The 17204-nt window shown below is 38.0% G+C and overlaps 2 protein-coding genes across 3 annotated transcripts in view; both read left to right on the top strand.

Moving 5' to 3' along the window:
- The window catches only part of abcb6a (ATP binding cassette subfamily B member 6 (LAN blood group) a), a 25028-nt gene extending 23381 nt beyond the window's left edge, over positions 1 to 1647 (top strand). For both annotated transcript variants that reach the window (XM_061985102.2, XM_061985101.2), the window contains exons 18-19: positions 404 to 472; positions 546 to 1647. In XM_061985102.2, the coding sequence (XP_061841086.1) occupies positions 404 to 472; positions 546 to 702 (226 nt within the window). In that variant the 3' untranslated portion in view covers positions 703 to 1647. The remainder of the gene's footprint in view (positions 1 to 403; positions 473 to 545) is intronic.
- Positions 1648 to 4397: 2750 nt separating this feature from the next.
- cnppd1 (cyclin Pas1/PHO80 domain containing 1) lies at positions 4398 to 16795 on the top strand. Its single transcript, XM_061985117.1, has 8 exons — positions 4398 to 4575; positions 7791 to 7893; positions 7979 to 8060; positions 9867 to 9987; positions 10129 to 10257; positions 10326 to 10387; positions 10470 to 10587; positions 14122 to 16795. The coding sequence occupies exons 1-8, from the start codon at positions 4513 to 4515 to the stop codon at positions 14698 to 14700; spliced, it is 1257 nt and encodes a 418-aa protein (XP_061841101.1). The 5' UTR covers positions 4398 to 4512; the 3' UTR covers positions 14701 to 16795.
- The last annotated feature ends 409 nt before the right edge of the window (positions 16796 to 17204 follow it).

The raw sequence follows: 17204 nt of genomic DNA, 5'->3' as shown, positions 1-17204 counted from the left end.
TAAATGGTAACACCCGAGTAAGTTTTTCAACTTGTTTAAGTCGGGGTCCACGTTAATCAATTCATGGTAAAGTTACATTGTTTAATGCATCCAGCGGGGCATCACAACAAAATTAGGCAAAATAATATGTTAATTACACGACTGTATATATCGGTATCGGTTGATATCGGAATCGGTAAATAAGAGTTGGACAATATCGGAATATCGGATATCGGCAAAAAAGCCATTATCGGACATCTCTAATTTTGACAAACTGAATTTTTAAAAACAAAAAGTTAAAAAATGTGTTAAAAAATTCTGTTCACAAAAATTAAACGCAAAAAATGTTGGTGTGGAAAAAAAAGCTTTAGAAATAAAGACACAGATTAACCTTCATATTGTAGATAACAAACACTGTTCATAGGTTGTCCACAATCATTGGAGCAGACCAGATTTTGGTCATCCGTGAGGGTCGGATTGCTGAGCGAGGACGGTGAGTTCTGTATTTTCAGTGATAGAAGCATCCTCTGTGACTTAGCAGTAAAAGCACCTTCTTTCTGTTGAAGACACGAGGAGCTGCTGCACAAGGGAGGCCTTTATGCGGACATGTGGACAAATCAACAGCAGGCCCAGGACTTGGATTCCTCATCCGAGACAGAGGCCAAAGACTCCCAATCTGAGAAACTGCAGCCGCCATCTTCTCCATCAGGCCACCATGAATAGGGCTGGGGAGGTTATAGGGCAGCGGAATGAACAACAGAATTGACTTTTAAATGCGGAAATTGACTTAATGTGACTGAAATGCTGTCAACGTTAGGATAAGGAGCGTTTGTCCGGGGGGGATAAATGTTTACTCTAGCCGGGAAGCCAGCACCCACCACCCTGCTCTCTGTCTGTCTCCGGGACACCTGTCACTCCGACCTCAAAGCGTGTAAAAGGTGATATGTTTTTTCTTTTTGTGCAAATTTTGATGACTACTTGTCATCCAAAAAAAAAAAAAACACTGCAACTCCTGCTATTGCTAATGCGAGCAAGTTGGCTGTTAATGGACGCGACCATCTTTAACACCTTAGTTGGTACATTTTCTGACACTATAGTTTGGCCACCAGTGTTGAAATAATAACTGGTGCTTTCTTTTATTTGAATGCATGTCAACTTAAAGCGTTTGATATGTTATTGTGCTTTTTCATATTTAATTTGCTATCTACTTTATAACAATTCAGAGCTAATCTCTATAGTTTTAGTACAGATACTTTCAAACTGTCTGGTTCAAAACTAAATAAAATGTTTTAATATTAATCAAGATCTGATGATCTAATGAAAAACAATTATAATTTTTTGCCATATCACCCAGCCCGTACCATGACCATTGAATGTTCTTTTGGTTATTGTGACTAGACCCCGTTTTATACTGATATTTATTTGAGATATGTCAGCTTGATGTCGGGGTTATTTTTTTTATTTATTTAAAATTGTGTTTACTATTAACTATATGTATTTAGTGTTCCCTTTGTTGGGATTCAATCTTTTTTTTTTCTAGAAAGAAAAAATATCCATGGTAAAGTGGAGAATATTTTTTATATATGTTTTACAATCGCTTGGTTGTCAGTCCTTGAATGTATCTTTTTCCAGACATGTACCTACTTAATAAAGCCATATTTTGTGACACATAGGTGTGTGAGCTTTTTATACAAGACGGAGTGAAAGCTTCTCACTAATGACAGAAGCGTTTTGTCTCACCCAGCAGGCAACAAGACATTGATTTAACGTTGATTATACATAGATGTTCTTTAAAACTGACTTTGAAACAACGTTGCAAAATAGTTGTATTTGTAAATTGTGACAACATTGATGTCCAACGTTGGACCCACGTTGTTGGTTGAGAAATGACCACAATTCAAAGGTCAAATCGACGTCAAAAAGCATGTTTCAACGTTACGTTTGAGTTGCTCAACGTCAGGACTTAATTCAACCAGTTCTCAACATTGTTTTAATGTCTTCTGACTTCTGGGTAAATCGTTACATTTTTATTAAAAAGCCACCACGTAGTAGCAACATTACCTCTTGTTAGAAGTAAAGATGAATCATTAGAAAATAAAATATGTGTGAGGGATACATTTAAAGCAAGACAAAAAACGTCTCTTTTTGCATTTTTTTTTAATATATTATCAATTTTCCCCTCATATAGGACATTTTACTGGCAAAAGGGGTTTTTATTGGAGTAAAATTAAGTTTCCACAGTTCTCCCAATATTGCTAAAAAAAAAATCCAAATAATGTCCAGTTTATGTTTATTTTTAGCAATGCCTTGACGCAAAGTCTAAAAGTGAAAGTATTATGTATTAATAGAATAAAAATAATAATAAATAAGGGTGACATACGAGGGACAAAGTAAAGCAAGGAGGAAGAAAAAAACGTAGCTTTGTACATTTTTCTTTAAAGGCTCTTTTTATAATTTTTCCTCAAATACAGTTAATTTTACTGGCAAAAAGTTGTATTGAAGTAAATTTAAGTTACAGCAGTTCTCCCAATGTTGCTCAAATTCTAAAATATTGTCCAGCTCATATGTTTATTTTCAGCAACGAGACGCAAATTCGAAAAGTGAAAAAAAAAAATATATTTAAATAAAATAAGGGTGACATATGAGGGATACATTAAAGCAAGAAAAAGACACATATTGCTTTTTAAACTTTTCTTTGATGACTATTTTTTTTATAATTTTTCCCCTCATATAGGAAATTTTACCAGGGAAAAATGTTTTTTTGGGAGTAAAATTACGATACCCAAATTCACCCAATGTTGCTCATTCCAAATAATGTCCAGCTCATGTGTTTATTTTTAGTAATGACTTGACGCAAATTCTAAATGTGGAAAAAAAAAGATTTAAAAATGTATTATTAAAATAAATAAAATAAGGGTGACGAATGACGGATAAATTAAAGCATGAAAAAAATACAAGTCGCTAATCACATTTGTCTTTGATGGCTATTTTATAGTTTTTCCCTGAATATAAGAAATTTTACTGGCAACATTTTTTATTGTAATAAAATTAAGTTTCTGCAAATCTCTCAATGTTGCCAAAAAAATCAAAATAATGTTCAGCTCATATATTTATTTTTAACAATGCCTTGATGCAAATTCTAACAGTGAAAAAATTACATATTGATAAAATAAAACAAATAATAAATAAAATAAGGGTGACTTACGAGGAATTTGATGAATATAGGAAATGTTACTGGCAAAAACGTTTTTATTGGAGTAAATTTAAATTAAGCAGTTATCCCAATGTTGCTCAAATTCCATATATTGTCCAGCTCATATGTTTATTTTTAGTAATGACTTGATGCAAATTCTAAAAGTGGAAAAAAATATAAACTAATTTAAAAAATATAAACCAAATGAGGGTGACATACAATGGATAAATTAAAGCAAGAAAAAAACACATTGCTTTTTTAAACATTTTAATGATTCTATAATTTTTCCTCATATAGGAAATGTTACTGGCCGAATGGTTTTTATTGGAGTAAAATTAAATTACTGCAGTTCTCCCAATGTTGCTAAAAAATTCCAAATAATGTCCAGCTCATATATTTATTCTTATTTAATTATTTGGCGCAAATTCTAAAAGTAAACATTTTTTTTGTAATAATAAATATAAAATAAAATAAAAAATATTAAATAGAATAAGGGCGACATACGAGGAATTTGATGAATATAGGAAATTTTACTGGCAAAAACGTTTTTATTGGAGTAAATTTAAATTAAGCAGTTATCCCAATGTTGCTCAAATTCCATATATTGTCCAGCTCATATGTTTATTTTTAGTAATGACTTGATGCAAATTCTAAAAGTGGAAAAAATATAAACTAATTAAAAAAATATAAAAGAAATAAGGGTGACATATAATGGATAAATTAAAGCAAGAAAAAAACACATTGCTTTTTTAAACATTTTAATGACTCTATAATTTTTCCTCATATAGGAAATGTTACTGGCCGAATGGTTTTTATTGGAGTAAAATTAAATTACTGCAGTTCTCCCAATGTTGCTGAACATTTTTTTTTGTATTAATAAATATAAAATAAAATAAAAAACATTAAATAGAATAAGGGCGACGTACTAGGGATTAATTAAAGCAAGAACAAATAACATGGCTTTTTACATATTTCTTGATATTTTTTTAAATTTTTACCCCAAATGTAGGACATTTTACAGGAAACAATGTTTTTAGTAGAGTAAAATTAAGTTACTGCAGTTCTCCCAATGTTGCTAAAAAAAAAATCTAAATAATGTCGAGCGCATACGTTTAGTTTTAGCAATGCTTTGACGCAATTTCTAAAGGTGAAAAAAAATCATTAATAAAAAATAAGGTGACGTAGAGCGCCCCCTGTCGGCCAGTCGATGCGAACAGTAGGACGTTTGTGACGTCACTACTGTTTGAGGGTGTGTTGCAAGCGGCAGCGAAGGTGTCCAGGCCAAACAGTCGTCTTTTCAACATCAGCCGGACTAATGTGGAACCGTTACTAACTTGGACATGGATTTCAACTCTTTATTCAACGATACAGCTATTCAGTTTTCGGACTTCCACGAGTTCACGGTACGTTGTTGTGCTAACCCGCCAACTACGGAAGCTAAGCTAACTCAAGGCGCCATGTTAAATGTAGCTCGCTGTTAGCATGCTAGTATGTTAGCATGCTAAACCACTGCCAGTGTCTTCCCTTTGCGTCCTTTCTCACTTTGTTAACTAACTAACAAGGTTACCGCACAGTATAAGGTGATTTACATGTTTGACAAATTAGATCTGGAATTTGAGTTTAAGGCTTGAACCTAAAATAAAGTATGCGTTCTTTAGAACAAGTGCTAACAAAGTTAGTCTACACAGTCGCTGACTGTGGTAATTCATTAATTAAAAGTACCACTGATAGTCACACACACTAGGTGTGGTGAAATTACCCTCTGCATTTGACCCATCCCCTTGTTCCACCCCCTGGGAGGTGAGCAGTGAGCAGCAGCGGTGGTCGCGCTCGGTAATCATGTTGGTGATTTAAGCCCCAATTCCAACCCTTGATGCTGAGTGCTAAGCAGGGAGGTAATGGGTCCCATTTTTATAGTCTTTGGTATGACTCGACCGGGGTTTGAACTCACGACTTACCGATCTCAGGGCGGTATCTCTAACCACAAGGCCACTGAGCAGGTGAGCTAGTGTAACAGGGTCAATTATGTCTTGTAAATAATGTATTTTCCATTCATCCATTTTCTACCGCTTATTCCCTTCGGGGTCGCGGGGGGCGCTGGAGCCTATCTCAGCTACAATCGGGCGGAAGGCGGGGTACACCCTGGACAAGTCGCCATCTATAATGTTTTATTAATGTTATAATTACACTAAATGTGTACCATATTTTCCGCACTGTAAGGTGCACCGGATTATAAGGCGCACCTTCAATGAATGGCATATTTTAAAACTTTGTTCATATATAAGGCGCACCGCATTATAAGGCGCATAGAATAGACGCTACAGTAGAGGCTGGGGTTACGTTATGCATCCTTTAGATGGAGCTGCGCTAAAGGGAATGTCAACAAAACAGTCAGATAGGTCAGTCAAACTTTATTAATAGATTACAAACCAGCGTTCTGACAACTTTGTTCACTCCCAAAATGAATAAACAGCTGTTTTATTATTTTCCCCGAGGTAAAGTCAGAGACGTGGTGTTTTGTTTATCTTTTAACAACAGCAAGGTATAACATGTAGTGCAACATTTATATCACACAGTGGAGGGGAACTTTTCCCTGATTCAATAAACATGTAAAAAACAGTGATACTGTTAAGGTAAATCAAATGTTAGTGCAATCACAATATAGTAACACTCGAAATAGTGCAGAGCGATAACAATATATCAATAACTCAACGTTGCTCAAACGTTAATGTCACACAACAAAACACACAAAATAAACATGTAAAGCTCACGTTATGAAGTTATTCCTCATCCACGAATCCCTCGAATTCTTTTTCTTCAGTGTCCGAATTAAACAGTTGGGTGAATACGGCATCCAACATGCCCGGCTCCGTCTCGTCGAAGTCGTCATTAATCGAGTCAGTGTCGCTGCTGTTGTCTAGCAGTTCAGTGACAATGTTAAATTCTCTCGCTGCTGCTCTATTCCTGATCGTCTTAAGTCTAAACTCTGCGTCAAAAGCGTGTCTCTTAATAGGAGCCATTTTGGGGTCTTTACATAAACAAATAGAAATGAAACGGCACACCTCGCGCAGTCATATATCCCAGCATGCACCGTGCGCTTCTTCTTCTTCTACGGGGGAAAATTAAGACAGGGGAAGATTAAGTCGGCGGCTGCTTACCGTAGTTGCGATTGATTGATTGATTGATTGAAACTTTTACCTGTTGGAGGCTCAATATTGGTCCATATATAAGGTGCACCGGATTATAAGGCGCACTGTCAGCTTTTGACAAAATTGGAGGTTTTTAGGTGTGCCTTATAGTGCGGAAAATATGGTAAGTTACATGTAAATACCTGATTGTTTTTCGATGTTTTGTCTATGTGGAACCATTGTCTCATTGTCCCTCCTACTGCAATAATTACTGTGACACCAGTCACGCCTTCCAACTGCCCTTTTGTCTACGATAACGGGTTAGGGGCTCAGCGATGGCAGAAAGTTATTGACAACAATTGTATTCTGTGTATTATCAGTAAAGTGCAGCTAAGCAACAACCCATGGTGTCGGTCGTGTTCCATAAAATCCACACAACCACTGTGCCATGGCACACTATGTGCCTTGGGAGATTATGTAATTTCACCTAATTGGGTTAAAAAATTATTTGCAAACCAGTAATTATAATCCGCAAATGTGCCGTTGTTGAGTGTCTGTGCTGTCTAGAGCTCGGCAGAGTAACCTTGTAATACTCTTCCATATCAGTCGGTGGCAGCAGGTAGCTAATTGCTTTGTAGATGTCGGGAACATGGTTTGTCGTGATCACAATATGCGGGAGGCAGCGTGTAGGTAAAAAGGTATCTAACACTTAAACCAAAAATAAACAAAAGGCGAGTGCCGCTAAGAAAAGGCATCGAATAAAACAAAACTAAAACTGAACTGGCTGCAAAGTAAACAAAAACAGAATGCTGGACGACAGCAAAGACTTACAGTGTGTGGAGCAGACGGCGTCCACAAAGTGCATCCGTACATGACATGACAATCAACAATGTCCCCACAAAGAAGGATTGCGTCCGCACAACTTAAACAGTCTTGATTGCGAAAACAAAGCAGGTGCGGGGAATAGCATTCAAGGAAGACAAGAAACTGCTACAGGAAAATACCAATAAAAGAGGAAAAGCCACCAAAATAGGAGCGCAAGACAAGAACTAAAACACTACACACAGGAAAACACCAAAAAACTCAAAATAAGTCATGGCGTGATGTGACAGGTCGTGACTGTACACCTACTTTGAGACAAGAGCAAAAGTGATGCATGGTTGGTTATTGTTTGAATTTATATCCAACAATTGCAAGAACAACTTTTTATCGTCAATATCGGCTACTGAGTTTCATTTTTGTTATGTTGTCTGCTGATGGTGGGCCTCAGAATTTTTTCTATGAAAATAATGTGCCTGGCTCAGAAAGGTTGAAAAACACTGAGCTAGCATAATCTGATAAAGCTGTTTAATTTGTAAGTATCTTCTGCAATCACTTTAATCTCAGGACAAATTGTGAGGCCAGTTCACTTTATAAAATCCACAATGTAGCGCTTAGGAGCAACAAACATTCAAAGTGTACTCCTTGTAATAAGTGGGTTGTGTTTACAGTTTCTTCCTGGACACCAGAAGTTGTCTGAGCGAGTAAGAAAGCGACTGTATTATGGCCTGGATCAAGATGTGTCCCTTGAAGTTCTCTCCTCCCCAGTGACGGGTGAGTGCAAGTGTTGTCACATGATATGAACGTTTTGGTCGTGCCTGTGTTGAGCAATGTGAGCGATGTGCCCTGTCTTCTTCAGATATAGCTGTTGAAATCTTCCAGAAAAATGCCCCGAGCCCAATACGGAAACTACACAAGAAGTATGCTGCGCATGTTGCCAGGTAGGCATCGCATACTGTGGGTCAGGAATGGGCTACATCGCCTAAAATCCATATTGTAGGGGTGTAACAATTCGGTTCGATTCAGAATTTGTGGTTGCCGCTACGATTCAGGGACGATATACATGTTTTTAAATGGAACGATCCTACACAATTCACATCGTTCAGGGTACCGATCTGTGACGCATTTGCTACCGGGCCACACAGAAACATTAAATAACATAACTTTTAGAATACAAATCCATTGGAACTAGGGCTAGGCGATATATCGATATACTCGATATATCGCAAGTTTGTCTCTGTGCAATATAGAAAATGACTATATCATGATATTCGAGTATACATTCTCACGCAGTTGCTTTTAGCTGCAGGCATTACACTACAGGCGCTTCTCACTCTTTCTAGTCTCTCCTTCTCACAGACACATAAACAAGCGCACCTTCTTACATACGTCAAATACGTATACGCCTTCACGGAGCAGAGAGGTAGCAGCATGGCTAAAGTTAGCTGTGGTGCGAGTGGTAATACGAGAGAAAGAAGGTGCGAATCTGGTAACAAATGAAGGAAGAATTAATTCCCAAGAAAAACAGTCTGGCGGTGGTTTGGTGTCAATTGGGAATATGTTGAACAGACAACCGTCATTTGTCAAGCGTGGAGCAAAAGCGTTGCTACAAAAAGTAGCATTACTGCTAATTTGTAGCATCATTTGAAAAGTCACCTGCTAGAGAATGAAGAGTGCTTACTCCGCATGTCAACATCTCCGGTCGGTGCCACACCAACAAAATGCAGAGGCAACCATTTCCACATCAACACCGTATGAAAAAAAAAACGACATAAGGAGATAACGTCCGCCGGAACCTACCACATAACGAAAGACGTACACTATTTGATTTCCTATTATGCAGCTCATTTTTATTTGACAGTTATTGAAATATCTTGTGTGACATCATGCACAAAAGTGCACTTTATTTGTTTTAAACTATTGTAGTGGCGTTCTGTACAAAATGTGCACTTTAATTTAGTGTTGTTTTGATTTGTCATCTTAGTGACATCCTGCAAAAAAGTGCACTAATAGCTTGTTTTAAAATGTCTCTGACAATCTTGCACTTTCTGTTTTGAATTGACATGAATGTTTGTGCCACTGCTTAATAACTGTTTAATTAATAAATACAGTTTTGGTCAATTGACTTAGTTGTGATTTCCCTCTCTGCATGAAAGTTTAAAATGAGCATATATTAATGCAGTATGAAGAAGAATGTTTTAATGTAGACACATAGAATCATCATACTGCTGTGATTATATGCATCAAGTGTTCATTCAAGACTAAGGCAAAATATCGAGATATATATCGTGTATCGCGATATGGCCTAAAAATATCGAGATATTAAAAAAAGGCCATATCGCCCAGCCCTAATTGGAACTAATGGCAATTGTATGTAGTTGTATCGTATATCTATGCTCTTGTCCTTGATGATGATGCATAACGTATAATGCATCTGATAAGTTAGCCCAAAAAAAAGCCCACAAGCTAGCGAAAATGATTTAAAATAAACCAAAAGTCTTTGGAGGGCTTTTTATTTTTCATATTGGATATTGGATTAAATGGCCAAAATACAACGGTGTAAGTTGTATTTTTCATTTACTTAATTTTGCTGTATTTATCAGCCACACGTGGAAATCTGGTCCATGAAAATAATGCCAGCATTACACCGGTTTCTGGTGCAAAAAAGATCTATACTGCACAACTGTACTGTGGATGCAGCAACTAGATTTAGCACGGAAAGCAACGCTGTCTTTTATCTGCTGCAGGGAGGCTTGCATTTCACCATGTGCCATGATGCTGGCTCTGGTTTACATCGAAAGGCTCCGTCACAGAAACCCTGAATACCTGCAAAAGATTTCCTCTTCTGACCTCTTCCTGATCTCCATGGTATGTGTCTGGGGCTCAGATGTCATCCTATACATGTCACTTAAATGTGTCCAGCATATTCCCGGCTCACAGGCCATTTGAGCTGTCGGACGTTTCTTGATGTTGTTTTGACAAATGCACATTTCTCTTATTTTTGATTAGATGGTTGCCAGCAAGTATTTGTATGACGAAGGGGAGGAAGAAGAGGTTTTCAATGACGAGTGGGGAACAGCTGGGAAACTGGACGTTAATACGGTTAACAAGCTGGAGATGAATTTCCTGAACGCCATTGTAAGTTTGTGTACGTGTTACGTGCTCCTTCTTGTTCTGTGTTCCAATCATTGTGTGAACTCTTGCAGGAGTGGAGTCTCTTTACAGAGTCAAAAGACTTCTTTGATGCCCTGAGCCAACTAGAGACCAGGTGTGTGGTTCTCTAACGTTTTCAAAATGCAGACTTTGCAAAGAAATGTCGTGTGTAAAAAGTGTTTTGTTTTTGTTCTCAGCATTGCAGAGCGTCAGGGCATGAAGCGAGGCTGGTTTACCTACACTGACCTATGTGTGTTACTTGAGCAATCAACATGGAGCCAAGCACTTACAGCAATCTACCAGCACTTTACCAAGGTGAGTGACAGATTGAGGACCAGGGAGTCATGTGACGGTTACTTCTGCCTGGGGCTCATGTGGTATTTGGGATTGGCGGGTACTAGGGTTATCATTTATCAATGATATAAACATGGCTGACTGTAGAGCTTTTTATACTGTCGTCATATCGTGATAATGTATGTTGATGACACATTCTAGTTGTGTCTGAAAATTTGAGAGCGGCAAAAAACGAATGCGTCCTCAACGCAATGTAGAATTCTCGCTAACGTCCCGTCACAGTGCAAAGCCACTTCTAAGTCACTAATCCTGGCCTCCATGGCAGCGAATTAACTATATTTCCTACAAATATCATCCCTAGAGGACACTAATGTTTTTATTATCAAAAAAATATTACCGTATTTTCCGCACCATAAGCCGCCCTGGGTTATAAGCCGCGCCTTCAATGAACGGCATATTTCAAAACTTTGTCCACCTATAAGCCGCCCCGTGGTATAAGCCGCATCTAACTGCGCTAAAGGAATGTCAAAAAAACAGTCAGATAGGTCAGTCAAACTTTAATAATATATTAAAAACCAGCGTGATGTGGGCGCGCATGGAGTCGTATATCAACATGGACGGAGCTGCGTGAAAAAAGCCACCCGGCCTCTTCGCGTAAACTTACCTTAACCACTCGCTCATCTTTTCTTCATCCATCCATCCCTTCGAGTTAGCTTTTATGATGACGCCGGCTGGAAAGGTCTCTTTTGGCAAGGTCTTCCTTTTGAATATCACCATGGGTGGAAGTTTCTGGCCATTAGCATGGCAAGCTAGAACCACAGTGAAGGATGACTTCTCATTCCCTGTGGTGCGAATATTCACCGTACGTGCTCCCGTTGTATCCACAGTGCGGTTCACAGGAATATCAAAAGTCAGTGGAACCTCGTCCATGTTGATAATGTTCTCTGGCCGGATCTTTTTTTCAGCTATCTTGTTTTTACAATATGCACGGAAAGTAGCCAGCTTTTCTTGAAAGTCTTTAGGCAGTTGCTGTGAAATAGTAGTCCGTGTGCGGATGGAGAGATTGCGTCTTTTCATGAACCGGAAACCTGTCGCTTAGTAGGAGCCATTTTGTGGTCTTTACAGATGTAAACACACAAAGGAAATGAAACGTAATATCCGCGCGCTTCTTCTTCTTCTTCTACGCGGGCGGGTGGTTGCTTACAGTAGAAGAAGAAGCGCTTCCTGTTCTATGGGGGCGGGTGCTTACCTTGGCGGTTGCTTGCGTAGAAGAAGAAGCACTTCCTCTTCTACGGGGAAAAAAGATGGCGGCTGTTTACCGTAGTTGCGAGACCGAAACTTTTATGAAAATGAATCTTAATATTAATCCATATATAAAGCGCACCGGGTTATAAGCCGCACTGTCAGCTTTTGAGTAAATTTGTGGTTTTTAGGTGCGGCTAATAGTGCGGAAAATACGGTAACTTCTCTTTTAACTATTTTTTTAAATTGTGTCCTGATAAAGAAATAAAATGTATACTCCAGTTTGTTGCTATTATAAGGCATTTGTTCAAAGGATATGCATTTTTACAGCATGTTTTAAAAAGGAAAAATGAAAAAAAATTACTTAAGGTGTATTAAATTGATCAACTAATTCAGAATTGAATGTTTGTTTGGATGGCTTAAGTGCCTTTGACAATTTAGATTGAAGGTACTTGTGATGATTGACAGACGGAACTTTTGAACTGGCTATTGGCCGGCGCACAAAGTCAGAACTCTGGATGCTACTACAGAAAAATGAATAAATAAAAACAAATTCTCAGATGAAACAGTCTTGCGATCCAATTCTAATTCACAAAATAACAGTTAATGTTAACTTTTCAAATATTCAACATTTTTATTGTCAAATGCTAACAATTGTAAGCTGTTGACTATACATGACAACCATATGTGTTAGGACATGGCCATTAATTTTTTTTTAAGTCTCATTAAAATGGCATTCAATTAGATGTGGAAACCCTGATAGGGTCAACTTGTTTTTCCATTATACTGGTACTTTAAAGTTAATCTAACTTATGTATGCAGGTAATTTACTGCAATTAATCAGTGAATATTCTGATGAGAACATATCACTGTTTGACAGCACTAATAAAAATGCTTTGTTTTTATAAAAATTTGGTTCGGTAAAAATGTAAATACCCATCACTATTCCAAACACCCAAAGATATTAAAACAAAACACATTTAATAAAGAATAATTATGGTTTTACATGCAGAAAACAACGTGTGGGCAAAGACAGGCGATTTATGAAGAGGAAGGCGAGCCACATGGACATCACCTTTGTACTTTGCTGCGAGTTCTTTCTTAATTTCAATATTGTTTCTCACCTTCTTTGTCAAAGTGCTGGCACCCGCAACTTTGGCCCCAAGGTGGCTTATTTTACAGTTGTACTTGATTAGAAAAAAATGAATACCGTATTTTCCGGATTATAAGTCGCAGTTTTTTCATAGTTTGGCCGGGAGTGCGACTTATACTCCGGAGCGACTTATGTGTGAAATTATTAACACATTACCGTAAAATATCAAATAATATTATTTATCTCATTCCCGTAAGAGACGAGGCGAATGTCAGCAATCGTCACACACACGTCAGCAATCGTCACACACACGTCAACCAATAAAAATTCGGCGGGGGCGGGTCATGGCAGAAGTGCATTGTGCATCATGGCAGAAGTGCATTGTGTAGCTATAAAAATGGATCATTTCAACATTGGCGGTAACTTTTAAAAACTGAGAAGGGCTGAACAAAAATGGCACCGAAAAGGAAATCATATACTGCAGATTACAAGCTGGACGTAGTGAAATATGCAGCAAAAAACAGCAAGAGGAAGCGGCGCATACCTTTGGAGTTGGCAGAGTTGTTTAGAAGCGACACAGAGGAAGAAGATTTCATGGGATTTAGCGATTAGGAGTGACAGATTGTTTGGTAAACGTATAGCATGTTCTATATGTTATAGTTATTTGAATGACTCTTACCATAATATGTTACGTTAACATACCAGGCACGTTCTCAGTTGGTTATTTATGCGTCATATAACGTACACTTATTCAGCCTGTTGTTCACTATTCTTTATTTATTTTAAATTGCCTTTGAAATGTCTATTCTTGGTGTTGGATTTTATCAAATAAATTTCGCCCAAAAATGCAACTTATACTCGAGTGCGACGTATATATACCGGTATATGTTTTTTTCCTTTTTATTATGCATTTTGGGCCAGTGCGACATATACTCCGGAGCGATTTATAATCCGAAAAATACGGTACATATGCACCAAATACTCGTAGCGTTACGCAGTTCACTTGATTAAACGCCTCATCACATGCGCATCGTATTATAAAGGCGATTAAAGGATTCCCTGGCAGAAATGTGTTTATAGTGTTCCAGAGCTTTCCATTCTTTACAGAGAACGATTCTTTGTTAGAGTGCTCCATTCCACAGAATGATTCGCGTTTGTTGCGGGCAATTTAGGAATCATACGGCAGTACTGTAATAATACTGTTATTTTGAATTGTTTAGGTCTCCTGTATGCTCGGATTTTTGTACCTGACGAGTGTGGCTGGCCTCATTGCCAGCAGCACCGTGCTGCACCAACTCTCTCTCTTTCCAAGCGGCCACACTCTATTGCCACGCCCCACAAACGTCTCCCCGGCACACTTTCGCACCACAGAAGCTCCCGCCGCACTCCACCACCTCCCCTGTTGCACTCCCACCAACGAGAGTCTGAACGGTCACACCAAAGTGCTTGGAGTGAGCCGACCTCACAGTCCAGATTCTGTCCAGGCCACCCCAAAGACATCCATCGTGTATCTCTGGAGCTCACTGCTCACCTCCGTGGACTCCACATGTCCAGAAATAGAGTCGGATTCCACAGCTTCCACTTTTTGTCGAGGCTGTCATAGCAGCCTTCCTCAACCGCAGTGTTTGCTGAGGAACGGCTCGACCGTGTTCACCCATCATGCATCATGGCTGACCTCCATCTTCCTTGAAGGCGCTAACTCCAACCTAGCAATGTTTCCACCTGTGCAGCTGGAACTTAGTCATCCACAATTGTTGTTACCTGTAGACAAGACCCAAGCGCTCCTCATGCCCGGCTAGCAGCCGACAGATCCAGCTGCTAAATCAAAGAAATAGAAAGGAAACCAGCACAGTTTTTATAACAACCATACATTTTTATTTACATGAATCATATCTAGAACACACAGGAAGTGCACATCTCATATTTCACTAGTGTGTAAAAACCCTTCAGTCACTTTCTTTGACTGCAGAGATCATTATTTTAAGAGGATTTGCACTGCTTTTCTTTTGTTGGGCTGCAACTAAGCTAGTTTGCCTGATATTTGCTTGAAAATGTAAGGATTTTGTGATGAGTGCTGTGAACGATCGCCGCTAAAAAGGGTTTAAGTAAGTTGGGTTAAGTGACGGTGCTGGGCGAGAAGAACAAATATAACCGACCGGTTTAGTTTCAGGCTTTGTTTTCACTGCAATACATTTTTTTCTTGTCACAAACAGGTCACACCTGCACAAGGCTGTAAGCACTGTTCTAAATAGAAAAGAGACATGCTAAACCTTAATGTGTTCACCTTAATGGCTGCATACAGAAATCTTAAAGTGACAGTTTGCAATTTGCTGTAAGTTAAATTTTTACGTTTAAGAACACCAGCTAAATTCTGTTAACATTTGTAGTTAAAAAATATTTTTGGCACAAATACCATTTATATTGAATAAAAAATGTTTGTCGTCCCAGGATTAAGACTGCCGTTACGTGCACACTCAGAGCGTGTCCAGGGATGTAACGATAAAAAATATTAATGATAACTAAAGAAAAACTCCCGACGTATAGTATTGCCATTTTAAATGAAAATGATTTTAAAAAAAAACGCCATTGATAATTGCTCTTTGGTAAACTCACAGACTAGCTTAAATGCTAACATAAAATCAAGAGACATTAACGTCTTTCCCCATTAAGAAACGACATACCTCAATCCAAAGACATTGCTGTCTGCCAAACTAAGCTATTCAATTGTGCACATCGAGCCTACAAACTGTGCTCTCTTAAAACAGAATGCTCGTTCTATACTCTAGAGGTTTTTTTTACGGTGCGTTCAAGGACTGCTGAACAGAGTAGGAGGCAACTTCTCCCCACCAGAAAACAATAATAGATTTTATTTGGTACGTACATTCATTTGAATAAATCTTACAGTGCTAATGTACAAACTACTATTTACAAAATAAAAGCGGTCAGGTGCAAGCCTGGCTCAGGGAGGAGGATGCCCCTGCCATGCAGAGTCCCCAGGGATTGTACCATCTAGTCCTTTAAACAAATACAAATTCTACAAAATAAAAGCTTAGCCATTAAAAAGGATATAATATGAAGACAAACATTATCAGTGAAGCGTAAGAAACACAAACATGTAAAATAGTGGGTTTTATAACAGTATTTGTTTCGATTATTTAAGAAAAAGATAACTCAGTCAAAATATTTCAGTGTGTAAGGGTACTTTTTCTGCACATTAAACAATACCACGATAATAATAACCGTGATATGAAATGTTTTTATGGTTACATCCCAAAGCACGTCTTCATACACAAAAGCAGTCCCAGAGAAGCAACTAACAATTTGCAGTCATGTTGTTATGGTGGGATGTACATTTCAACGGTAACTAACCTTTGCCAAATCGCTATCATTAGTTGACAACAAAGGGTGGAATAGATCGAGATTAGAACACTTTGGAAAGTTAGCGCCGTTAAGACATCTGCGTAAGGTTTGCAAACAGTCACATTAAACCAGTGGTGTCAAACGTACGGCCCGAGGGCCGGATCGGTCCCGTGAACAGATTTAATCCGGCCCATGGGATGAGTTTGCTAAGTATAGAAATTAACCTGAAATGTTTTAATGAAAGAAACAGCTGTTCCAAATGTGTCCACTAGATTTCACAATAGCAATTATTTGTAGATTATGCTACATATGTAATAAATAAACCACATGATGTGAGTACATAAGTCGAGGAAAATTATCAAACTACATAAATAACATACTGTAATTTGATTTTGATATAATTTTTTTGTCTTGATTAAAAATTAACACCAATAAGTTGATTCATGAAAATTATCACATAATTTGTTCAGAAAATATAAATAACAATTAAAGTATATATACTATTAACCGCAACAGGTAATTGTAAAAAAACAACATGATTTGTACAATTTCAGAATGTGCTTGTTCTATTTTTAAACAAAGAAAACAATCTGAAGTTGTCTTTATTTTTAAGTTATCGTGCTGTGATTTTTCTCCATGTGGCCCCCGATCTAAAATGAGTTTGACACCCCTGACTTAAACGATAACTTGATATGTTGTGCTTTAAAGATTCTAAAACTAAGCTATCTGAATAAGTCATCCGCATTTTAGGTTTGCGTTATCGGCGACAAAGCCAAAACAAGCCAGAGAATGGAAAAATGTGAAATGTCTCCCTGGCCGCACTGTTTGCACGCACCTGCGAGAAGAAATTGTTGATTTTCCAATGTTTGCGTTTTGGAGCATGTTAACGCCACTTTCCTAACATGCCAACATTGCAGTGGGACTTGTTACTTCACTCCACACT

This window comes from Nerophis lumbriciformis, linkage group LG23 (assembly GCF_033978685.3).
Source record: "Nerophis lumbriciformis linkage group LG23, RoL_Nlum_v2.1, whole genome shotgun sequence".
Taxonomy (NCBI): Eukaryota; Metazoa; Chordata; class Actinopteri; order Syngnathiformes; family Syngnathidae; genus Nerophis; species Nerophis lumbriciformis.
Note: the sequence above shows the minus strand (reverse complement) of the source record. Positions and strands in the feature narration are given on the sequence as shown.